Source organism: Polyodon spathula, chromosome 7 (assembly GCF_017654505.1).
Source record: "Polyodon spathula isolate WHYD16114869_AA chromosome 7, ASM1765450v1, whole genome shotgun sequence".
NCBI lineage: Eukaryota > Metazoa > Chordata > Actinopteri > Acipenseriformes > Polyodontidae > Polyodon > Polyodon spathula.
The window spans coordinates 19209017-19235118 of NC_054540.1; the positions used below are offsets into that span (position 1 = coordinate 19209017).

General features: G+C 36.5%; 1 protein-coding gene across 1 annotated transcript; it reads left to right on the forward strand.

Annotated features, from left to right (window-relative positions):
- Positions 1-743: 743 nt before the first annotated feature.
- LOC121318316 (zinc finger protein 800-like) lies at positions 744-25956 on the forward strand. The gene is made up of 7 exons (XM_041254836.1): positions 744-983; positions 11837-11928; positions 14063-14177; positions 16701-16796; positions 17067-17210; positions 21066-22764; positions 24803-25956. Coding segments are annotated over exons 2-7 (2109 nt in total). The 5' UTR covers positions 744-983; positions 11837-11874; the 3' UTR covers positions 24804-25956.
- Positions 25957-26102: the final 146 nt, after the last annotated feature.

The window sequence follows — 26102 nt, forward strand, 5'->3', positions numbered from 1 at the left end:
GGATACGAAATTATGGGTTGGAATGACCAAGCAAGGACCAAAGAAAAATAGTTTAATTTACATATTTATGATTAAGAATAGAACTAGAACAAAGCAGAACAGAATAACGCTTTGTTTTGAAATTCTAAATTATTTTCTTGAAGTGAAGTTTTATCCAAAAAAAGAAAGGAAAATACAGGATTTTTTTAATTCACTGTTTTACATCCCACTGTCCATGTTTTTGTATAAATAATAAAACACATTTTGATTTACGCAAGGAAAGATACATGCGAAGAAGAGATCCATATATGATATTCAAAATACATACCGATATATATATATATATATATATATATATATATATATATATATATATATATATATATATATATATATATATAGGGTTGGACGATGACTACTGTGTTTTTTTTTTCTGATTAAGAAAGGAATGAAAACATTTAAGGAAAACCCAATCAAACAGTGAAACCTTCCAACAAAATAAGTTTTGTTTGATGATAAATAAATAAAAAAAATAACATAAAACAAAGTTTTATTAAATTGGGTTCTAAACTTGTAAAATCACTGTATTTGGAGAACATATTATCACTGACTAAATATGGAAACGGAAAGTTAGGTTAAGAATGAAAAAAAAGGTTTTCTTGGAAAAAAAAAACGTGTGCAGCTGCCCACCCTTCCAAGGGGTCAGCTGCCCCTTTGCCCACCCCCTCAGTGGCGATGACATTGGCATTCACATTGCTCTAGACCAGAATGAGTGCTGCACCTTTGCGCAGCAGCAGCTCTTTAGTTCTGAAAGGTCTCCCTCTCAGTGCACAAAGGCAGCTGCTGAAGGAACAGCTACAGCGAGTGAACCGGTGCTGAGAGCGGTAATAAACAATCTCCAGCAGAGATACCGAGACACGGATACTCAAGGAAGCCACACAGACAAAACCCCGTGACCATACACGGTTTTACCAGGATTTCTGACCTTGGGCAGGACTTTTCAGGTGAGAACATAATACAGCACATTCCGAACCGGGTTGGTTGTAAAAAAAATTGGGCCTAGAACCGCGCTAAAACAGACCTGATTACTTGCCTATGTTTCCCGTACGTGGTTGTTTTTTTGCAGAAAATGGCGTCATCGCTCTCTTTTGTTTCTACAACTGCGAGGAGAAACGCATTGGTTTCTGAAGCAAAAACTGACGTCAAACCTTATCGTAGGGATACTTAACTTTGGGCACCAGGGTTATCAAACGACTAGTTAACTACTATATAGTTTTAATATGATTTTGTAATTAATGGAAGGCCGTGGAAAGACGCGCAAAGCCGGAAGGGTCACCAGTCCTGTGCGCCAAGCTGCTACTTGGAAAAGGTGGCACCGAGCCGCAAAGCGCACATTTTGCAGCAGAGTATTGGCCCGTTTTGGGGATGCTCTGGTAAACTATACTTGGGCGAGCAAATTTTGTATTTAGATTTTTTTTATCTGTTACAGGGCTCTCCCCATGAAAATTGTTTAGGTCAACACACTCGGTTCTTTGGATATATGTTGTTTGGTACAGCCCGCTTTTACGCTGCACTCCCCTGCCATGCAGCAATCTGTAAAGGGGGCCTGTCGTTTACGGTTTGAAAGGTGCATTTTGTACTTGGCTTTTCCTTTGATCAAGTTAATCTGGCCTTTTGTGGACCAAAATAGTGGCGTTTTGGGCTGACAATGTAGCCGTGTAAAGGAGATTTCAGGGGATAATGGGTCGATGCAAATCGTGCCATGAGAATGGCAAACTGATTTTTTTTTTCAATTCAATTCAAAGTTTCTGCAGCTGCCTCCTTGTCCAATCGGTACGTCTACGCGTCCCTGGATGTAGCCAAGCATTCTAAGCAACGTGATCTATGCCTGTTCTAAAAGGTCATTTATTCTGTACAGCACTTGACCAAACAAACGTTTATGCACGAAGCGCTAGTTTACAACACTTTGCATTGGTCACTGACAATACAAAGCTTATGTCCAGTTTTGCAAATAAAAACTACGTATGAGTTTTGTAGTTATTTTTTTAATACTGTGTGTATACTGCCACTATTTACCTGTGTTTAATTGTTTTTTTTTTTTTTTTTTTTTTTTTTTATTATAATAATAAAAAGCATGCGCGTAGATAACATTTGAAAACGAATTGTGCCAGAGTTGGAATCTGCAAAAGCGAACGACGACTCTTAGAAATGCACCCGATATTTCCTGGATATGTTTGAAAAACGTAAACTGCGCAAAGCTGTGAAGCAGAATACAGTTTGTTTTGTATTCAAGTATTTTTATTGAATGTAACTTTCTGGCATTAGTATTGTAACACATCTGTACAACTTTGGCAAATTAAATGTATACTGTACAAAAAACGTTTTGTTCTTGTTAGGAGAGCAGTTGTGCTTTGTTTATATAAAAATCTAACTTTTACATTTAATATGAGCATACATACATTTTTGTCATCATTGAAGTGAGGTAGATTTCTGTGTTGTAGAGTGCAGAAGACAGACAATATAGTGATGTGGATGGTGTGTATGGAAAGGGGAGTGGTCATTTGCTTTTACTGTACATTTTTTCATTTTCGCTGTAGATTAGTTCAGAAAGCCTGTAGACGTGTAGAAAGTTCCATAGCAATAGAGGCTACTAAAAAGATTTGTCTAGGAAATGTGTTATGCTGTGTGAACTGAATAGTTTAATTGGTGAGTTTCAACAACGTCTCTCCATCCTTATTCTTTTGTAGTATAAGTTTCAACTTTAAAGTTAGTATCCTAATCATTTAACATTGTTTAGAAGGCAATGCAAGTCTCCTAAAATACAGTATTTTATTTTAAAATGTTGTGTGAAATATTTAGTGGCAGCTGCTGGCTGATGTTAGGTGATTTATTAAGTCTAATCCTGCTCATTTACTGGAATAGTCTAGATCTATTGTATACGTTTCATTTTAGAACTTTTATTATGGAACTCCTACTGGGCGTGCTGTGGTAACCAGTTATACCATAGTGCACAGTGTGTACACCAGTGATTGCTGTGCCATGCATAAAATGGGAAGTAGAAACATAATAAAGTTGTAGTTTTGCAAGGCCAAGTGTGTCCTTGTCATGGTGAAACACCAGCTTAGTGAGATCGATTTTGGGGTTCCTTGTCGTGCCAAGTGAATAAAAAAGAGCACACTATATAAAGCCCCATAACAAGTGTCTGGAATTTGGCTGCTTGCCTAACTGGTTTGCTGTCCCATCTTTCATCTTAATATATTTTCTATAGGTTAACAAGCAAAGCGCTTGATAATATTGCATGTGTAAGTAATGCACACTTTTAAGGTTTCATTTACCTAGTCTCACTGGAGATGCATTCCTTTAGATTTGTGAATGTTGCGTGCAGTACTGTGTTCTATAGTGAAGATGTTGTAGCCACATTCTTCTAAGAATCTTTATTCTTTTGAATATACAGTACCTTTCTGTGAATACTGTAAGCATTGATGATTCCCTGCAGAAGCGTAATATACAGAAATACTTAAAAGAAGCTCCGTAATGAAATGGAATGTAGAAGACATTCAAGTGTCCTAGTCAAAACGGTTGCCTAATTAAATTGTCTTTTAGTACAACGGGAGCATATGTAATAGTGGAGATTTCTGTTCATTTCACAAAACTAGAATGAAAACACCCAAACAGGAGTTGTGGATATAGTGTTCTGTACTGAACAAAGTTACAGTACATACTGTAAATAACAGCAAGATACAGTAGGCAGTCTTGATAATTTTTTTCTTAAAACTTAGAACCTACTGTAGAGCTAAGGCTACCTGTTGGCAGCGCTCCAGATAAGGTTTTGAGCCACTGAGTAATTTACTCTCCAATTTAGAAACTATGCGAGTAAAATGCAACATTACTTTGAAGTCATGAGTACTTTCAGTAAATACTGTATGTACTTTAATACAAACTTATGGAGTATGCATTAACTACAACCATACATTAACTGCAATGTTACTTTGAACTACTGTACAAAAACTTGTACTTGCAATAAAACAATCCTTATTTGCTTTGACTGCAAACAATATGGCTGTGAAGCAAATGAGCACATGAACAGGAGTTTTTTTTAATTTTATTTTTTATTAATTCCAGCAATTCAGATGTAATGTACTTAACTAAAGGCTTGCGTGCACATACTATATATTTCTAAAGAAACAATAATATTGTTTTCCTGATTGATGTTCTTGCTATAGCAACATAAAGCAACCAACTCTCTCCAAACACAGAATATGTAATACATGTATCTTCCAAAAGTTCAGTTGACAGATAGGCCAATTGGTAGGTTAGGTTGATGGGGACAAAGGTGGTGCAGAGAAACCCAGTCGCTTATTCATCAGTCACAAACACACATTACAAGTGAGGGGAATCAACCGTGCACTGTTGTTTCTGGCAATTCCCAGGCAGGCCACAAGCTGTCTCGTCATTTCTCACGCTGCCGCATTCAGTATATTCATCACAATTGACCATTGAGATGCAGGGAACCAACAAAGTACAAGAAGCTTGATAACATGTGAACTCAAGCTGTGTGTAAAATGTAAATATCATGCGTAATTCATATTTTTTCAATGCATAAAACACCCTTTACACAACTTGTCAGGAGCGCTGCCTGTTGTAGTGAATTACTAACATTTCATTGAGAGAGCACTGGGATAGCCATGAAAGCCACCCACCCTCCTTTTTTTATATAGATAAGTTTTCAGAACTTTAAAAAACAAAAAAAAGGATTTGCGTGAATTTACTCACTTAGCAAGTGCAAAAGTATAAATGTGCTTTGCTTTTGAATTTTATGTTGTTTTCGTACAGTAAGTATAGGCTAGTGATGTGCAAGGTACACCAAGAAACACCCATGTTAAATTGGTATTCATGCTATTGCACATTTACATAAAAAAAAAAAAAAAAAGAAACTGAGCCAGTGTGCAGTGATCGTGGCTGTCGCTACAGTTTTGTGTCTTGTGTGGCGTACTGTAGAGGGTGTTATTGCTATGATCAAAAAATATTGTCTATGATGGCCTTTTTGGTTCTGGGTTGTGTTTGACTTTTTTTAAAGCTACAGTATGTGAAGCACAGATCTTAATATTAAAAACCTGATGGGCTGCAAGAATATTCTCCAAGTTTATCATTCTCCTCATAGACTTCCGATATATTTTCTTCTGACATAAACTGGTTCTGACATGGCACAGTGGTGCTGTCTCAGTAAATGAATGTAGCCTCTAAGTAGATTTATGAAACTTGTAGGCCTAATTCTCTTTCCCTCTATTCAAATAAGCCAAACTTAATACAGCAAGGCACCTTACTGTAATATTCATCTAGTGTTTTAACTTTACTGATAGGACACCTGTGGGAATGAGAGGGTGTTTCAGTAGGTTCATCCTGTGTAAATATGCACAATAATTATTTACAAGCAATGAGGGGAAATGATGCACAGTAATTCAGTTACAGTATATGGTACAGCACTTACCACTATAACCTACCAATGGGACAAATGTCCAAATATTCAAGCAAATGTATTTGGATACAAAAATCAGATGTTTAAAAAATGGCAAATGAAAAAGAGCTCTGTGTGATTAATATATAAAATACCCCCCCCCCCCCCCCCCCCCCCCAAAAAAAAAACAAAAAAAACACAGGATCAACACAACAGCTCTTGAGTCTCCTATTTAAAAGTTTTAGTCAGCAAAAAGCAAACAAACCAGATTATGTATGCGCATGCATAGTGATCTCTATGGGCCATTTGGGTCAAAAACACGTTGCTGCTGTAGAGCGAGTCAGAATCTCATGGGACAGAAAGGGCAGCACGCCATTCTGAAATGCCTCACTTAAACAGTGCCCACCTTGCTGGAAATGCTGTATATTGACTTTTATATAGATTTTATGTATTTATATGTTTTTTGTTTCGACTTACGTGGAATGTAATAAACAAGAACCAAAACGGTGTTTTTTTTTTTCCTCCTTCATTTTACACCATTTCTACATTTGTTTTATTTGAAGTGTTTAAAGTTAGATTTAATTTTCATTTGCTTGTTCAGCTACAAAAAGGCACATGAAACCTTATTTAAGGAAACTTGTCAATGGCACTGTTTACTGCGAAGAAACGGCAATGGCAAGGAATGAAAAAGTTTAATAAAAAAAATGTGCTGTCAACTTTTATGTAGTATTTATTTTGGGAATAAACAAAACAATGTTTAGCTTGAACTACTGTTTGGCCTCCTTTGTGTTGTAGTTAATTCACTGGGATAAAGCAAGGCTTTACTCCTGGGATATCTTTCTACTTTAACGTGTTACATATTGTAACGTCTTTCTGTAAAATAAAGGAGTCACACTCCCTTGCCCTTGCTACTGTGCTGTCTCTGCCTGTATTCTGAGCAATATAATGGCTTTTATTACTTTTTTGAAAACTAATGAATATTTAAATTGAGTGTATATCCGAACATGAAAATCCTGTGTTCGTCCCAGCACTGCTAATGGATTTGCATCCTTCAGTTTTTTATGAAGTAAATCTCTGAATGGTACTCCTTATTATATGTTATACAATAGCTCTTATTGCCTGGCCCAGCACTACAGTAACCTAGTCTGCTGTCATCATTGTTTGACCACCTAGGACAGCAATATACTTTTGTTTTTATTGCCAAGTAAGTCTGCATGCTGCTCTCAGTTATTGCAAAAAAGTTCACAAGAGTGCAGTTTGTACTGTCGGCATTCTCAAACAGTTGGATTTATACAGTACCTTGTGAATTCCCTCAAAAGAAAGTAGAGTTTGGCTGTAGTCTAACAGGATAACTAAGGTTTTGGTGGTACTGCAGCAGCTTGATTTGAACAACCAAAGTTGTTGTTTTGTTTTTTTTTTTTCCTCCCATCGCCATCCATTATAAAGCACCTCCATCCTTGTTCAAAACACACGTAGCAAAGAATTTGCATACTTATTGGGTCTACTGCCGTTTTTTTGTCTGTGAAGATGAATTGGGAAAAACTGTCAAGGTAGTGGTGGAACTTAGTGTATGCGTTACACTTCGATCCTGGCTAATGGTGCATGCAGCAGTTTAAAATGCAGCGGGGCCGATCAGTTACCACATACAGTACTGAAAGCCAATGGACTAATTTGTATTCCTAGTTCTGTGACAGCAGTAACTCAGGAATATTTTTATATTATTTTTATGTGATTTTACTGCACTTCAGATTTTTTTTCATGTCTTTTGGCATGGGGAATAATACTTTGATTTGCAAAACTGTTTACTATTCTGTGGATTACACTTTTGCATATTAATGGTGACAGACAGAAATCCTACAGTGTATGTAATCTTTGGGTATTTGCAAATTTTTTTTTTTTTTTTTTTTGGAGGACCATGCATTTCTGAGTTGACACAGGCAGGCCTGCAGGTGCCTGGCCAGTCACAGGGGTTGCTGTTGCGTGGTGAGCCAAGGTGACCTAGCTGACCTAAACCCTCCCTACCCAGTCAGTGCTTGGCCAGTTGTGCTCCACTCCCTGGGAACTCCCGACCACATATGGTGACCAAATCATTTGATCTAAATTGAGATGGTTATGGATACATATTAAGCTCTAAAATACATATTTACATATTTTTACGGACAGAAATACCCTAAATGAACTCCCATGCATTGCTAAATATTTGGTTTTCATACTCTAAACAAAGAGCTGTGACAATATCCTTGATATGCTTTAGAAAATGGTAGAACTGTACAGTATGATTCCACTGTAAACTTTGACTGAAAATGTATGTATCAGTACCTAGATATTTAATTAGACTGTCATGAGATAATGAGTGTTTGGCAGCCCCTTCCAGTTTGAAGACCAATGGGAGACTTTGCGCTTAACTGATGCAAGTGACTTGTTAACAACCAAATTTTTTTTAATACTAATTCAAACTATCATGGGGACCCAGTGGCTCATTTAGAAAAGCACTGTTTCTTGGAGGGCAGGGAAAGTCATGTGAGTGTGATATAAATCAATTTTGCACCAAGTTGGGCATCTTGGATGGAGGGAGATTGGCCTGGTATACTTCACCTGATCACTGTTATGTCCATGCAGAGAATCCTTAAGGAGTGGAGTGCAGTTTGGTTTGATTTCTTAGGCTCTCCACATTATGTTGAAAATTATCTTGGGACAAATGCTTCCAAAATTGCTACTGTATTTAGATACCGCTGATGCTAATTGATTTCAGTACAGTTACTGTTAAGACAGCAAACCAAGCATATTATCCATGCCTGTAAAGCCATATCTCTGTGTGGCAGTTAAGAAATAGAAGAGGGAAATTGATACCCAGCAAATAGCTGCACATCTCCAAATAGACCTTTGCCAAGAACAAACTTGGAGGGGACAATAGTACACACCTACAGTATCAATATGAAGCAATAGAGACAGAGACGGAGAAAGAGCGTGCACCTTTAATGCAGTGCTTTTGAAAAATTGACATTGCTGATGGGAGGTACCAACTGGAGTGGTTTCACCTGATCAGGCTCCCTGGAATGTTATTGAAAGTAAGTCAATAAATACCTAATGTCTATGTAATGGGTGTTTTATTACCGTCCTTGGTTACAAGGCTGTATAATTTGATGGCATTTTAAACATTTTGAACATTTTGTATTGTTTTCCTTAACCACGTATGGAAATATTTATGTCAAGATGCTTCCCATGTACCCTGTGCACCAGTCTAATGTTTCCAAAACCATGATAACTGATAGCCATCAATACCACAAACTACATACATGTGCAAGAGGGTATAGCAGAGTGATGACCTTTTTTTTTTTTTTTTTTTTTTTTGCTCTGGTCATGCATGGAACCCCCCCCCCCCTCCCCCCACCCTTACAAACACACTCTTTTGAAGTGGGATTTTCAGTGACGCATTGGTCCAGTGTCTTTGTCAAAATCTACCTGTTCAAAGCTTTCTTAAATATTCTTCTATTTAATGCTGTCATTTTGTAATATAAAAAATATGTAGTTTTCCAAAGAGCTTGAGGCTTTTCAGTGCTAAATAAAAATCCAGTAAGGAGGTTTATTTGCCAGCTTACACTCATTGTGTTTTGAGCAGAAGTGTTTCTTCCTGCTTGTCACTTCCTTTCAGCTTAGCACCTGAATCTCAGTTTGAAAGCCTTAGTGTGACAATTTTACTTTGCTGCTGTAATAATAGCTTTTACTGCAGTTCAAGGTAGTAGCTTTTCATTGTAGTAGTGCTTCAGGAGCATTTGGAAATGTACACAGAACAACCCAATTATGTGTGTATTGTTTAACAGCATTTGTACACCTGCAGTGGTCCCTTATGGCCTGGGCTACAGCCACGGACTTCATTGTGCACTTTACATTTCTGGCACAGAAAGCTGCCGTATTGAAAAGAGCATCTGTATCCTGCTAGCGAAGACTTATCAGTGAAATAAGAAATCGTTTTTCCCTTTCCTTTTCCAACTTTTAAGATCTGTTTAGTGTCACAGCAGTAGGGCAGCAACTGCTAAACAATCTTTCCCTGTTGGATACAGTGTTTTTATGCGCTACCCTTTTTGTTCCAGCGCAGTGTGGAGTCTTATGCTCAAGTAATCTATTGAGCTGAAATGCACTGAGAACCTAGTTTTAATGTTTTATGGTGATTTGTACTTGGTACATAACAAACCTAATTTTTTTTTCTTTGAAACATTTAGAGCTGTAGGGATCAACAGCCTAAAGAAAAAAAAAAACTTTGACTAATTAAATTTGGCTGGGTGGGGGTGGAATACATTTTTCTATTCCCTGCTGAACTGTATATGAAAACGTATATATAAAAAAATCAGCTACATGCTTGATCTCCTAATATATGGCGATACTAACCACAACCACCACGTTTTATTAGCAAGTCATGTTGCGTTATCTTTCAGACAAATTGATTTACAGAAAATCGAAATGTGAGTTTTTTTTTTTTGGTTTTGAAAGATAACCACCGGGAACTTTGTTTCATTTTTACTACATTTAATTTTTCTGTCTCCCTCTGCTGGCTTTAGGAAGATACTTGTTACATTTCAGAATTAGAAAGTCAAAGGTGTGAACCATAGTTTACATAAACTATGGTTTATGTAAACTATAGTATGTCTAAACATACTAATGTATGTTTAGACAGTTACAGTACACTCTTCGGTGAAAGTTTAAAATGATTGTGCTATAAAGGTTATAGTGCTGAGGAAAAAAAGCGTAAATATAAATTATTCAGACAAACCTTGTTAAATATTGTAAAATATGTGAATGAATTGATACATTTTGCTAATTGTTTTAAACTGCTGTAAAGAAAGTTACATTTAACTAGTAATGGCTTTATAGCAATATGTTTTTTCCTTTTTGTTTGGAAGATTTAGACTATACTGTAAGCAAGTACAGTAAGAAAAAACCCTCAATGATCAAAGAACACTAAGCTAATTTAATCTTAGTGATATTTTTACACTTACAGTAGTTTGTACAGGGCACTAGTTTTATTTTATTATTGAACGTAACGAGAAGAGTGTTTTCGGTTTCATCATTGGATATGCTAAAAGTTGTTGTGGAGCATTCCCGTTACACCAAGCACCTACTCCTAAAATATTTTTGTGCAAAAGAAACCTCATTGTCATGTCGTTGTGCTGTACTGTACACGCAGCATGGGCAGTGGGGAAGACGTGTCCTGCAAAGTTCATGTTCCAAACAATTTCTGTAAGAAACTTAATTCAAGTTACAAAGTTATGTCTTTTGGGTTCATTTTAAATTGCATTGTTTTTTGGGGGGGGATCGGAATTCTGGCATGAGAATGTTGTGGGAATGGGTTACAACAGTGGAGGCCAATACATCCATTTTGGTGGATCTCAATGGGTTCTGCGATCTACCACCGATAAAGTAGTGCGGTATGCTTTGAACTCAGGAGCTCATCCTCATTTTCTGAAATCGAGAAATTTAAAAGTATTCCATGTGTAAATAATGTTAGACTTCCTCGGTCTAATTGCATAGCATGGTGACTCCCATGTTCTTTAACATAAATAGTTAACAGGCAAGATTGAATTAACGTTTGATAATGTCCTGACTACTGTAATCTTGTACAGTAGCTATGGAGCAGCATCGTTCTGATTTAATCCTCTGGTTAATTTAATATTCTGGTAACTTGTGTTGGGTCTTGATGTTCTGCTGTGCCAATTTACTACAAAACTGGAATTAAATTAAGGGAAGACTTCAAAACCCTTCATTAGAAAAATCTAATCAAAGAGGCTCCCAATGAAAAATAGTGACACTTGGTCGCAAAGCAGCAAAGAGCTTAGAAAATGACATTGATCTATCTGCATTGGAGTCATTTAGGCTATTTACATTGTGATGCCACTGAGATCACAGCAGGCTTGGAAACTAGAGTTGTATCACTTTAGTTTCCCAGCCGGGATTTGGTTCATTTACATATTTAGGCCAGGGAGTCTTGCCATTGTCTAATGAATATATAAAAGGAAGGTGGGACTATGCAGATCTCCATAAGTCATACACCTCTCAGTTTCTAGCATGCTGTCGGTATATACATGTTAGAGGATGGGTGTTCGTAAAAACAAAACAAAAAATTTCAGTTCCCTACTTTAACTATTTCGTTGTTTACACACTATATTCTACCAGCATGTATTTAATCCCATTAATAAAATAATTTAGCAAACAGATGTCATAGCCTATATAAGCACAGGTCTGGAGCTGCATCAGCAGACGACTAAAATGAAATACCACCAGAACTGTACATAAAGTTTTTTTCACAAACTAATATTTGCAAAAAACCTACACACCTAACCCTTCACAACTAAGCCCCATAGTTGTGATCTGCTTTTTATTTCAACCAATGTTATTATTGTTAAACAGGTTGAACTGAACTGGCTTGCTGTCCTGTCGTGAAAACTATGGAGAAATCTCCCTCTGCCATTAGGAAGACTTCACACTTCTTGCGTAACCAGGTAGACTAGACTTTGTTTATTTTTTTAAACTAAATAATAAATTGTGTTTACCATGTTGGTTTGATCTTCCCATCTTTGGATATGTATGTTTACTCTCTAATTGCATACAGTAAGCAACACATATCCTAACCGTCTGCATTTTAAAAAAGCTGCAAGTGTTTTGTAAACTGTGCCACTGCAGTTTTAAACACAGTTTAGTTGATAGTCCAACTGTTGCATCGTCTGTGTGTAGCATTCAGCTGTTCACACATGCTACATTCTTCATGACAGTTTAAGTACTGTATTTGCGATCAGACAGATTTATTTACTAGTAAGGTTCAAGTTTAAAGGACTTTTTTTTTTTGCTGAGCGCTGTGATGGTTAAGTGTGAATGCAGAAAGGAAAAGCATAACCAGATGTAGGTACTGTTAAATGTTAAGGGCTTCATAACAATAAAGTTGTGTCCTTTTTGTTTGGAAGATTTACTGCTGCATGATCAAATAACACCAATGTTAATTTAAGTATACAAATCAGCACTGTTTCGTTCCCCCGCCATTATTTCAGATCAATCCAATAGCGTTTAGAAGTTCTAAGCCTCGCAAGCTTTCGAGGCAAACATCCATGCAGCTCGCACACATACCGGTAACCAGAGCTTCAGATACGGTTGTGGGTCATTGAGTCATCTACTCTCCAATTTAGACAGAGTGAAATGCAACATAACCCTAAAGTGATGAGTACTTTCAATAAATACTGTACATACCTGATGCTAAATCTTAACTACAGTCTTATATTTTAACTGTAATTTTACTTTGAATTACTGTACAAAAACTTGATCTTAAAATAAAAACAACAGTTATTCTTCTTTGCCTTTTTGACCGCAAACAATATGACTGTGAAGCAAATACAGTTAGACATTATTTTTTTTTTTTTAAACACCAGCTCTGCAGATGGAAATATGCTTAACAAAAGGCCTGCGTGCACTTACTATATATTTATAAAGAAACAATGATATTGTATTCCTGATTGAACTTGCTATAGCAATATAAAACGTCCGACTCGCTAAACAGAGACTATTGTATTTATTATGTAGATGTACCTTCCAAAAATGTGTTAGACAGATAAATTTATAGGTTATGTTGAGGGGCACTAAGATGGCTTCGAGAAATCCAGAATCCAAAATCAAGAACGTAGTTGCTTATTCAGTAGTCAGAAACACGCATTGCAGGTGAGTGGATTCAGCTGTACATTTCGTTTCAAAAACGTATTTTTTTTTTTTTTTTTTTTTTTAAACTTAAAACCCAGAATTATTGGTCAAGTGTGTCTTGCAATATCTAGGCAGGTTGCAGTTAGCTGTCCCAGTATTGCTATGATCCATTCTCTAGCCACTGCATGCAAAGAACCAGCCAAGTACAAGAAGCTTGATAACAGGCAAACTCAAGCTGTGTAGCAAAATTACTATATGTATTCATTATGCATTAAATTTAAATGTCATGCGTAATTCATATTTCTTTCAATGTGTTTTTTTATAAAAAAGCTTACCTGGAGCGCTGCCGGTAACTAATGATAAAGAATAATCCAAAGGCTCTAGCGGGAAATAAAAAATAATAAAATATATACTATCACACTATATATATATATATATATATATATATATATATATATATATATATATATATATATATATATAATATTATTATATCTTATATATATAGTATAATTATATATATATATTAGTGTATATATATATATCACCACATATATATCTTGTGATATATATATATATATTTGTGTGTGTGATATATAAAATGTGTGATAGTGTGTCAGATACAAAACCTAAACACAATTAGTTTATTTATTATGGTTCATAATACAGTAGGTCAGGCATATAGTACTTTATAATGTACATTGGGTATGTCTAAAGTTAACATTTACAGAAATGGAGAACAGTCATGTCATTGCTGTTTATTAGGTAAATGTTATCATTTTTATTTTCCTTGAATTATTTATCTTGGTAGTTTTCTGTGATTTCTGGTCAGTTGTTTTCACCATTATCAAGATGTGAAAAGGCTTAAATAGTGCCTTTGAAGTTTGCTGGCTGAGTAACTAACTTTCAAATAATAATAATAATAATAAATGCTTCTGTATCTCATGTCAGCACACCGGTAAAAATGACTCTGACGTGGAGGATAATAAACCACGGATACAAAGAACTCCTGTGAAAGACAAGTGCTGTCAGACAGAGCACCATCACCATGGCTGCTGTGAACCAGGTAACACTGTACATTTTAAAAGTCATAAGCTCTAGGGATTGGGAAGCTAGTTTTATTTCACACCATGGCTCTAGGCTTCTGTGCAATACCATGTAAAATCTGACAAAGAAACAAAAAAACAAAAAAAAACTAAGGATCATGTTGACGGTCAGTTGTGTTTACATTCTTCACTGTTAGTTGTGGGGATGTCACATAAATTATAAGACATGATTTGTTCACTTAAGTTTTTCTTAACTAATTTGAAAAAGTACAGTACACATGAGTTTAACAGTGGGGGATTTTTCCCCTTATTTTTTGTAAAATGGTTCATAGTGGCATATCATTAAGCTATGTTCAGCTTGTTGAATTATTTCAGCAGTTGATATCACATTTTGTTTTATTTGTAAGAAAATAGATGTCACACACCACTCCAGTTTCAAAACCTGAGGTTGGTTTATTGTAATCACATAACAGTGAGGTTACAGCTCTGGAGAGAACTTCAAAGCTCTCTAATGCAGCAGAGTTCACACAACTTTTTTTATACATGCGTGCAAAACAACATCGGTGTACGCCCCACACTGTTTGTGCCTTTTGTCACATCAACCTTCACAAACTTTGTTCTCGGTACTTTCCTGTTATCTACTAGCCCCCACTCCCTTAGTCTGTTCTCTCTTGAGACGTCCTGTTTTTAGCCGATTATCAACTCCAGGGAACTTCTGCTTACAGGCAGCACTGATTTACAGACAAAGCAAAAGAAGCAATAATAATAAATACTCGCATTAACTGTTAAGCTTAACTATATTTTGTTAGTAATTATACATTAATTCAAGTAATAAAAGTAATGAAAGAAAGAAATAAGCTTCTCATATTCTCTCTTACACATTACTACTTTAAAAAAAAAAAAAAAAAAAAAGCAAATTATACTTGCAAGTTCACAATAACAAATAGCTATTTTTTATGTTGTAATTGTATAGGAGTGCGTGTTGTACCGTAATCCATATATCGAGGTGTGAGTTGTAGTGAACCCAGAACATACACTGCCCTACTTATTTGATAGTACGATGATTTTTAGAATACATCTTGCCGTGAAAAGTGAGGGGGGGGGGGGTGTCGCTTCCATGTATAAATTTCTCCAGATGCTGTGTACACAGAAGAATGTAGCTACAATGGGAGAACCAAAGGAGTTCTCATGGGTACAGCCACCTAGCCTCACTTTTGTATGTTCACTTTATCTACAGAGAACCATTCAGCTCTGTCCTATTCTGGATTCTATTTTCTGGGCCCTTTTCCCTTGCAATTCCTTTTTTCTTGAGCTGCTTTGAAGATTTTAAGTCTGAAGTCATACATCTATGTTCAGTATCTGTTGCGTTATGGGGATGATAATCTGTTTATACTTCCTATGATCTGTTTTTGCAGTTCTGTGATCTCTGTTGGCGCAAGGTGCTGGAATCTCATCAATCATAAAACCTATTATATTCACCTTCAGGCTCAAATAAAAAAATAAAAAAAATCTTAATGTTAATGCAAGCTTAACGTTCTGGCAGTCAATTGTGGTTAAATTAGAAACCATGAGGCAGCATTTGTAAAAAGTAAATCAAGTAATTGCCTACATACAGTATTGTTTGAACTTTACTTACATGAAGTTACGTGAATTATGCATTTGAAATAGAAATATCTAATTCTGTACTGTAATCCATCGAAATCATTTGTATTATGATCATTGATCAATATATATAGAACAGTGCTGTGGTGTAGCAAAGCCATAATGATTCAATTGTAAATAAAGGCATATTAACCAGAATGACATACGAGCTTAGACCCAGTTAGCATTTTGCATAATGAGATACTATAACTGTGGCAGCTGACCTTTCATGATGAGCTTGACAGACTGTCAGCTGTAATTGCTTAAATTTGTTAATCAGTTTAATTGTCAGTTTTATTGACACTAATGAATGATGTGTTTTGAATATTCACTACATTTTACAGCCTGTGAATGAAAAGAAAGAAAGGTAGTTGAATACATTAACCAACAACATGTGCTGTGTTGAGGCTGGCCCTGTCCCATCCCCCTGACTGACATTTAGAAATTCTGAATCGTCAAATCGCTCTGAGCCAATCAATTATACAAACATTCTTCGATACCTCTTCTCCACTACAAACTACTGTGATAGATATGGTTTGCTGGCTTTTTGCACATCTACAGTGCTCACAGAGACTGCATTTAACTGATCCTTCATGAAGTCTCAATAGCTCAGCTCAGACCGGGCCATGATCTTCAAATATATTTGAAAAAGTTTTGTAAAGTGTTAGACTTACATAAGAAATAACTTTACAGTTCTAGTATGTGTAACATCCATTAATTCATTCCAGCTTATTACTGTAAACTGAGAGATCTCTGAAGTTCGTGTCTTTCCAATTATAGAGTGATATTTAACTTAGTTCTGGTCTGTGGCTTTTCTTGCTGTCTGCAAACCTTTTCTGCCCAAGGAAATGGCAGTTTTGAAGTGTGAATGGGATAACGTGATTTTGTTTTTGGTTTTATAGCCTATGCTACGGAGCCTGGCGATCCTCCTTTATTACAGCACCAACTTCAAACATCGAAATCTGGCATTCAGCAAATCATTGAGTGCTTCCGATCAGGTATTGACAAGTTCTTCATTGGAATAATTGTAATAGTTTCTATTATGCATTGTTATACACTGTAAAACATCACTGCACACCTTCAAGAAGTCTGCCAAGTGGTTCTTCAGTGTGAATTACATTTGAATGTGTGTTAAGCCATACCAGTTATTTTGTCCATCAGGATAACTTAATAAGATAACTAAAATAGAGTTTGAATAATATGTATACAATAATATTTTATCTGTTGGTAGATATGTTGCGTGTTTATTTGTTTGTTTTTTATCTAAGGAACTGCACAGCTTAAGAATATTTTACTGAAGGAAGTGGATACTATTTTTGAATGTAAACTCTGTCGAAGTCTCTTTCGAGGATTGCCAAACCTGATCACACATAAGGAGTTTTATTGCTTTCCCAGGCTAAAGTTGGACAACGGTGAGTATAGCAAAGTACCAAACTTCTACTTTTTTCTAAATTAGAGTATTGCTTGCAATTGATTGAATCGGACCAGACACACATTTTTGTCCCGTAACAGATAGATCTAAGTAATTCGGGACATTTTCCTCTTGTTAATGTTTTATGCATGTTTAAATTTGCTAAATGTTGAAATCTGAATTAAATTCATTAAGCAACATCAAGTGTTCGCAAAGTTCATTGATGAGCGTGTACAAAGCTCAGGTACCACAGAGATAATTGACAGAGAGACAGGCTAAACATCCCTTTAGTCATGTAAAGACCTTCTTCAGCACCTGTGTCAAAAATAACCATTATTTAAGTACTACATCTGTATGTTATATCAATGTATTTTAACCTAATACCAGAGATTGAATAAAGGTTAACTAACGGTTAACGTTTAACAGCTGGTGTAATACTATTAAACACAAAAAAGTTTTACTTGACGGTAAGAGCTGACGTACTGCCTTATCTGTTCTGCAGTATAAAGGGCCGCCTTATAAAGGGGGAGCACTGTAGTTGGAATATTAACAAATCTGGAGTAAGACAAGTTATGTATTGTATACTTTTCCAAATATTTACAACTGCCATAACTATTTCACTGTTGTGTATTGATAATTGATTAATCGAACTGTAGTTAGACACAAGTAAGTTCCGCTGTGCATTAAACTATATTTATGCATGGTTAAAAAACCCTCAGCATCCAATCAATGTGCAGCATCCGAACATTCAATTTTGTAAGGTACATTTATTCTGTACCCAACCCATTGCCTTAATTTATCAAGAAAACAAATGGTGTCTGTTTGTCGTGACTGGTTCACAGCCTGTCCGTGAGTCAGTGGATGCCAGCAGTTTGCAAAAAAACCTCAATGTCATTGCATTTGCAAAGTTAAAAATTAGACTTTTTTTTTTTTTTTTTTTTTTTTTTTTTTAATTCTAATGGTTACTGGTACATACTAGTGGAATACATTGAAGTATTGATCGCTAAAACCTTCTGAGATCATTGCACCCATTCCTTCACTATATCTGATTTTTTATTTTGTAGGTTCTCTCTTTCTCTGAGGTAGTACACGCTCACTCCCTGTAGAGGCTTTTTCAAAAAAAAAAAAAAAAAAAAAAAATATAATATAATATATAATATATATATTATAAATATAATATATGTGTCACCGACACAGATGTGGGGGCTGTGTGAAAAATTGTGTAAAACAACACAGTGACAGAGTCTCAATCTTTTTACACATTTTGTTGTGTCACTGTCTCAGAGTTTCATGCATTTAAATGAGGATTTTTCCCCACTTACCTTCACACCATACTCCACACTGTTAAGGGAAAAAAATGTTTTTATTGAGAAAAAATAAAAACAAAACTGAAAGATTATAATTGGATAGGTCTCTACCAATTTTGCCCACCTAGATTTGGCAATATTTGACCATTCTTCTTTACAAAACTGCTCAAGCTCTGTTAAGTTCCTTGATGATCGTTGATGGACAGCAATCTTCAAGTTATGCCACAAATATTTAGGTCGGGGCTGTGACTGGGACACTCCAAGGTCATTTACGTTTTGGTTCCTTAGCCACTCCAGTGTAGCTTTGGCTGTGTGCTTTGGGTCGTTGTCATGCAGAAAGGTGAACTTCCGTCCCAATTTCAGCTTTCTTGCAGAGGGCACAGGTTTTTCTCAAGGATTTCTCTGTACTTTGCTCCATTCATTTTCCCTTCTGTCCTGACAAGTGCCTCAGTCCCTGCAGATGAGAAACATCCCCATAACATGATGCTGCCACCACCATGCTTCACAGTAGGGATGGTGTTCTTTGGGCGATGCGCTGTGTTGGGTTGGCGCCAAAAATAACGCATTGCATTTAGGCCAGAAAGTTCCATTTTAGTTTTGTCAGACCACAAAACTTTTTGCCACATGGCTACAGAATCTCCTGAGTGTTTTTTTGCTTACTTCAAACAGGATTCAAGGTGGGCTTTCTTGAGTAGTGGCTTCCTTTTTGCCACCCTACCATATAGGCCAGATTTGTGGTGCTTGTTCACACTTGGCTGATATTCTGTTTCCTGTACGGTTCGTTTGAGTTTGGAACGTTTGCCCTTAAATTTGAAAGCTCCCAACGTTCCCGAGAACGATTAAAACGATCCGTCCCGAGACCACATGAAAGAGGTGGCATGGTTGCATCCGTTGTGGGGACGGTTCGCTTATTTTTTGCTTCAGTGTGAAAGAAAAATGTTCTCAGTTCAGTTGCGGACATCAAGTGTACCAAAGTGTCAGTTATATTGAGTTCAGTAACTGATGTAACTCAGTTGAACCTAAAACCAGAAGAATTTTGTATACAGTATTATTGCCATCATTGTAACATACCTTGAAAAGATGTCACATCATGGATGCGAAGAAAAGTAATCCGTTGCCTCTTCTGCAGCTGTAGAAATATTGTACTTATGCTTTAGCTAACTGTGATATCAGATGGCAAACTTTAAAAGAAAAGATTTAAAAAAAAAAACAAAAAAAAAAACTGCCACATTTAAAATAATCAAGAATTAAGAATATTTAACTATGTGATATGTTATATTAGGCAGGCCTATATAATAAACAAATGATAACTTAGATTTGTTTTCGTAGAAGTGCCAGTAGCTGAGAGACTACAAACTCTAGGGGAGATTTTGTGCAAACTGAATAGAAAATAGAATGTTTAAAAAAAAAAAAAAAAAAAAAAAAAATGCATGAGAAGTGGCTTATGAACAGTAAGTGCAAAATGTTTTATTATTATATTATATTAAATTAACGCTGCCAAATGTTAAATTCATGTGTTTACGTATCATGTATCAAACTGTACTGAGTTTTGTTTTATTTGCTATTTATTAGCTATTAGCTGTTTTTTTTTTGTGTTCTCAGTACAATTGCAGATGTGTAATGTGAAAGGGAAGTGTTCTCGGTACACTTGAACAGATGGAAGTGAACTCAGTACATTTCCAAGTGTACTCAGCACACATCCAGTGTGAAAGAGAGACGATCCGAGGAGGTTTCCACTGAAAAGTGCCGAGCACACTTGGTAAGTGTACCGTACTCTGTACACTTACAAGTGTTCCCAGTGTGAAAAGGGGGTTATATTTATAATACATTTAATGTGATATACAGATTTTAATATTTAAATAATGGCTAGTTTAGACAGAGGTGCTGCAGAAGGCCGTTATGTGACTGTCGGTAATCTCTACAATACATGGGTTTTGTGCATGCCCACCTGTTCGTTAAGGAGTCAGTGTGCACTTTACCTCCATGGCTTTGCTTGGGGTCAGGATTACATTGTCAGAGTATTAAACAATACGCAACCATGTTTGATGTGGAATTCCTCAGGAGAGATGGTTAAAATAATTTTCATGGAAATTAATCAAAGAAATGGGAATGTTAAACAAAACAAAGTTAAGCTCTGCTTTGTTAAACTTTCACATCTACAAAACATATTCACTTTAAATTTGCTCAAGAAAAGGAAGAGACTAAGAAACTTGAGATCTGGTGTTTGCTGTTTAACTGTGGTCAGACCTGACTCGATATTTTACAAAATAATTAAGGCTTTTTTTTGGTCAGATTTGTAACAGAAAAGAAATAAACCCTGTCAGCCCGTAAACTGGAAATGTACAGGCTGCTCATATTGTAATATTTGAATCCCTTGCAAAAGAGATACTGTGGAGGTTTACGTCATACAACCAAAGCTGTAGCCTAATAAAACCTGAACCACTATGCTGCCTGCCCTACAGAAGCTTGCAGTACATAATTATCTGCATTTTTCTGGCTTTATTATTTAGATCACTTTAATTATCTAACTACAATATGTTTTTTTTCAGACCCTTCAGCTTCAAATGATAAACAGAGTCAAGCCATAAAAGATCTTCTGGAAGCCATATATCCAAGAAAGGAGAAGCAAGAATACATTGTAAGACTGGAACCAATAGAGACCAATCAGAATGCAGTGTATCAATATGCCGCTGGAAAAGATGATCAAGATACAGTGAATTACAGTTTAAAAGCTCCACACCAAGGACATTTGGAGGAGCCTGGTTCTGAGCAGGGCCATACTGAAGTACCACCAGGCACAGAAATTGTAGAGCCAGTTCCTGTAGAAGACATTAAAAAGGAGGTTAAAGTGTCTATGGAAGACGAAGCAATAGAGCCTCTCATTTGTCAAGATGAAACCTCTAACATTGATGCCGTAGATCAACAGGTTGCTTGCTGCATCTGTGGAAAAGACTTTAATACAAGACGCAGTGTTCGTCGTCATATAAGGAAGGTTCACAAGAAAAAGATGGAAGAATTGAAAAAGAACATAGAGACGAGGAGGGGGGGTCCAAATCGGCTGTCTGTCATGACGGGTCGTTCAAAGAGTGCATTGCTTTCATCAGGTAGAAGCTGTCCAGTTTGTCAAAAATCATTTGCTACCAAAGCCAATGTTCGCAGACATTTTGACGAAGTTCACAGAGGGTTGAGGAGGGATTGTATAACTCCTGACATTGCTACAAAACCAGGTCAACCACTGTCTCTAGAAACAAACGTCTCTCCTAAGAAATCACCTGGCTCTCTGCCGCGCAGACATAAGTACTCTACTAGGGCGGAGTACAACCTCACTGCTCGTAAGTGTCTCCTGTGTAAGAGGAAATACTCCTCACAGTTAATGCTGAAAAAACACTTGCGAATAGTCCACAAAATGACCAAACTGGAGAGAGGTTCAAATGGTACGGCCAACAGCACAGAAATCAAAGTTAAAGTTGAAACCTCTGATTTAGCAGATCACGATGCAGAATCACCTGAACCAGGTGTCAGTCAGTCTCTTCCGAATGACTCAAAGGGCACAGGTCAAGCAGCGGATAAGAGACATACACCTACAGCACAGAAGAGTAAGAGTAAACAAGAAAGCGACAGTCCAAAGTCATCCAGTCCTCCTGCAGCAGGTGGCCAGCAGAAGGTCAGGAAGCCCAAACTATCAATGGGCTTTGACTTCAAGCAGCTGTACTGCAAACTTTGCAAGCGCCAGTTTACCTCCAAACAGAATTTAACAAAGCACATTGATTTGCACACAGATGGAAACGAGATCTACATCAAGTTCTACCGGTGCCCCCTCTGCTTGTACGAGACCCGTCGTAAGAGAGATGTGATCAGGCACATCACTGTTGTGCACAAGAAGTCCTCGCGATACCTAGCTAAAATAACTGCCAACCTAGAAAGCAGAGCAGTAAAGAAGCCTGTTGAGCTGGTACTAAACAGTGTGGTTAAGCGGGGCCCCCAGAAGGACGAAGGGAAAAGCATGAATTCAAAGCAAGATGGCACACCTAGCTCTCAGTCTAACAGAAAACCTGACACTGTTGAAGTAGGCACAGAAGTTAAATTCACCAAAAACCTCTCCCTGCACACGTATAATAAGTGTGGAAAAGCCTTTGCCAAAAAGACATATCTTGAGCAGCATAAGAAAACCCTTAGGACAAGCACGTCCAGCTCCCCTGAAGAAAGCAAAACTACAGGTCGTAGTACACGGTCAAAGGCAGTTTTCTAGTAAGTATGTAAAGACCACTTAAGTGGCAAGAATCTATCTGATTATGTTATTTTACCTTTAGAAATGTACTCCTACTAAATAGTCAGAAAATATGAACTTGTGTTACTATTACTTTTTATGTTGCAGGTCCCATTCACTTTCGTGCTCTGGCCTGACTTCATTTCACAGATTAAAAGACAGGAATTAAAAAGACTGAAAATTAATAAATTTATGGCTTAAATGTGAAACCAAAACTTTAGTTAATGAACTATAGCCATAGGACAAGGAAAACCTGCTATTCATGTTGTCTTGGTACATTTTAATAATATTTGGTAGTTATTAAACAGTGGTGTTGATGTTGTAGAAATACTTTCTAATCACCTTAGGAGGCTTGGTGGTCTAGTGGTTAGAGAAAAGGGGATTGTTACCAAGTGGTTCCCAGCTCAGCCAGTGACTCGCTGTGTGTGACCCTGAGCAAGTCACATAACCTCTTTGTGCTCCATCCTCCAGATGAGACAGAGGGCTATTGTAAGTGACTTTACAGCAGCAGTTGTTGATGCATAGTTGTGTGTCGTGTCGTCGCCCCCCCCCCCCCCAAAAGTTTGCTTCTAATAGTGGCTAATATATGCATTTTTTTTGTATTCGAATGTGTAATATGTTATTCAAATAGTTTTTTTTCGTGTAATTGTGTATTTGACTACACTGACACATCCCAAATTACGATTATTATAATTTAGTTTTAGCGTTGCTGTTACCATATGGTAACAGCTTAGTTGTGGTTTTCCTTGTGTAAAAAATGGGTATCATTTGTACACATACATTTTCAAATCTTGATTACTGTATTTTCATTTTCCGACAAGCACACAGAGGTGTTCATGATTAATGGCTGAAGTAAGATATATTAAGGCTTTGTTTAGCCACTTTCTTTTGAGACATGGGCTCTCTTTGGTTACCATACACAGTTAGAAACATACTGAAAATAAAAACCATTATGAAAAAATATATAAAATTGCACCCGGGCCAGTAAAAGCACCTTCTCACTGGCCCAAGGGGTCAGTAGTTAAAAATCTAAACGTAGAGCCCTGCATTAAGCGCAGAGCTTCTCTGCTCCCCTCAGATCTGACTAACTGAATGCGATTGAGCTCCCCTTCTCCCCCTTGCCCCGCCCCCTTTGAGTGTTTACTGATGGGATTAGATAAGTGCAGGAGTCTTCAAAGTAACAGAGCAAGTTGAGAGCGTTGTGGTAGAATTACAAATACTGTATCGACCAAGCTACAATGCCTTCCGAATTTTGACAATTATCTTCTAAAGTAAGATGGCAAAAAAGTAATGTTTGGGATATTCCAGTAACTCAGCTAATTTGTGTGACCATTTAATCAGATGGCACCCTACAAAACTTCAAAAGGAAATCCGCATTTGTCATCTGAACTACACCCCCTCAGTAAAAATTACCAAGATTGTTCCAAAAGTTGTATCTTTGGTCAGAAGTATTAAGAATCCCGGCAACATCAGTCCCTAGTGATTGGGTATTCAGTAATGCTGGGCAGATTATAAGCAAGTGCCAAACATCACAACATATGGATGCTGCCATGTTCATAATACAATTGAAATATAAGCCAAGGACAACACTCTTGTTAATAAACTGCTGTGGACAGTGATAAGGTATGTCTACTCCTTTCAACCAGCAACCGGAAGTCCACATTGAAGAATTCTTCCCCAGTTCAATAAAAGGCAGCTCTTAGGAAAATCCCAAACAATCTCGCAGAAGGTATTTTAACATGTACATAGTATATCCTTGAGGTGGTATTGACTTAAAAGCTAGTTGAACAAAGTGGTTATATACACCTTTTGGCTATTCCCTATTGGTTGAAATTACATTTGAATGAATTACAGGAAGGGCAGATGATACAAGAACAGAACCTTCTTTGGTTCAGTAGTCCACGGTCACTGACCTATGAAAGAGAGTTTGTCCTTTTGAGTAAGAGTTTAAGAAACAAGAAGATTGTTCTTTGTTTAACAGTATATAAAGTATTTAACAGCTTTTGTTGTTGTTCCCAGATACCTCCAACTGATGTACAGCATGCTTGCACTGGATTAGTAATTGTAAAATGTACTGGAAATGAAAACTACTGGCAACACTGCAGAAATTTCTACAACGAGAAGATGACGCTGAAGAAAAAAATGCAGGCTTATACGTGTATACTAATGGTTTTCATCACAATAGTTTGCTAAATTAACATTAAAAAATGATGTAATGATTTAAGTATTTTTTAAAGTTAATGTGTACTTAATTGCACTAGGCTTTGGGGTCCCACTGCTGTTTTAGGTTAAGGGTTACTGTATGTGTAGTAAATTCATAAACTACAAGATCCATATCCAATTTGTTTTAAAAATTTCTTTTAAGAGATGCAGAATCTCTAGCTCAGAAAATAAGTTTCTTTTTGTTTTTGTTCCATTTCCAATTCAGCAGTAAAATAAGCCTTAGTTTAAAAGTCTATGTTATATAAAATGTGTGTGCAGTATGTACTTAGCATGTGGTAACAGCTTTTGTTGCACAATTAAAGATGGCTTAATAATGCACGGATGGTGAAGCCACATGTTTATTATGTCAGGCCGTTGTCATGAGTGTGGTAAAAGTTGCCACTTGCTGAACCACGTATTATTTCATTGAGAAAGAAAAATACTAAACGCAAAGGAGTCATTTCTACTGGAGGAGGAAAGTTTTTATTATGATATCACAGTGGTGACCAATTGCAACGTGATATTACAACGTGATAACATGATTTAAGTGCTATAATGTAATATAGGACACACAGTGTTTGAAATCTGCAGTGATATGATTGACTAGCTGTGAGTATTGTTCATGCTTTTTTTGAGGAATGTTGTTTTTGGTTTTTTTGTTCAAACTTCTTTTTGAAGAGAATATGTTTAAAGTTAAAAATCTTGGAATAATTAAGCTGGCAGCTTTCCAAATACGAGTACATTCTCTGTGTACTTGTGGGTTGTCGTTTTAGGTGTGTACATGTCTATATTATGTTATTGTACTATACTATAGACACACACTATACACAGTACTCTTGTTTTGCTATCTGTCATGTGCTACATTAAATCTCAATTCAGAATTTAAATGTCGTTAATAACTGATAGGCAACATCATAACATGCTTGTCTTTGTCTTGAATTGTACATTAAATATGTATTTTGATAACTTGATCTGTACTCTTCCTGAAGGCTGTCTTTTTTATATAAAAATGGGAAGTAAATGTACTATAGTTTGGTAAAGTAAAATTGATAGACAACAAACATCAACAGCACATTTAAGTACTAAAGGTTTATCTTGAATTTTAATATTAAGCTGT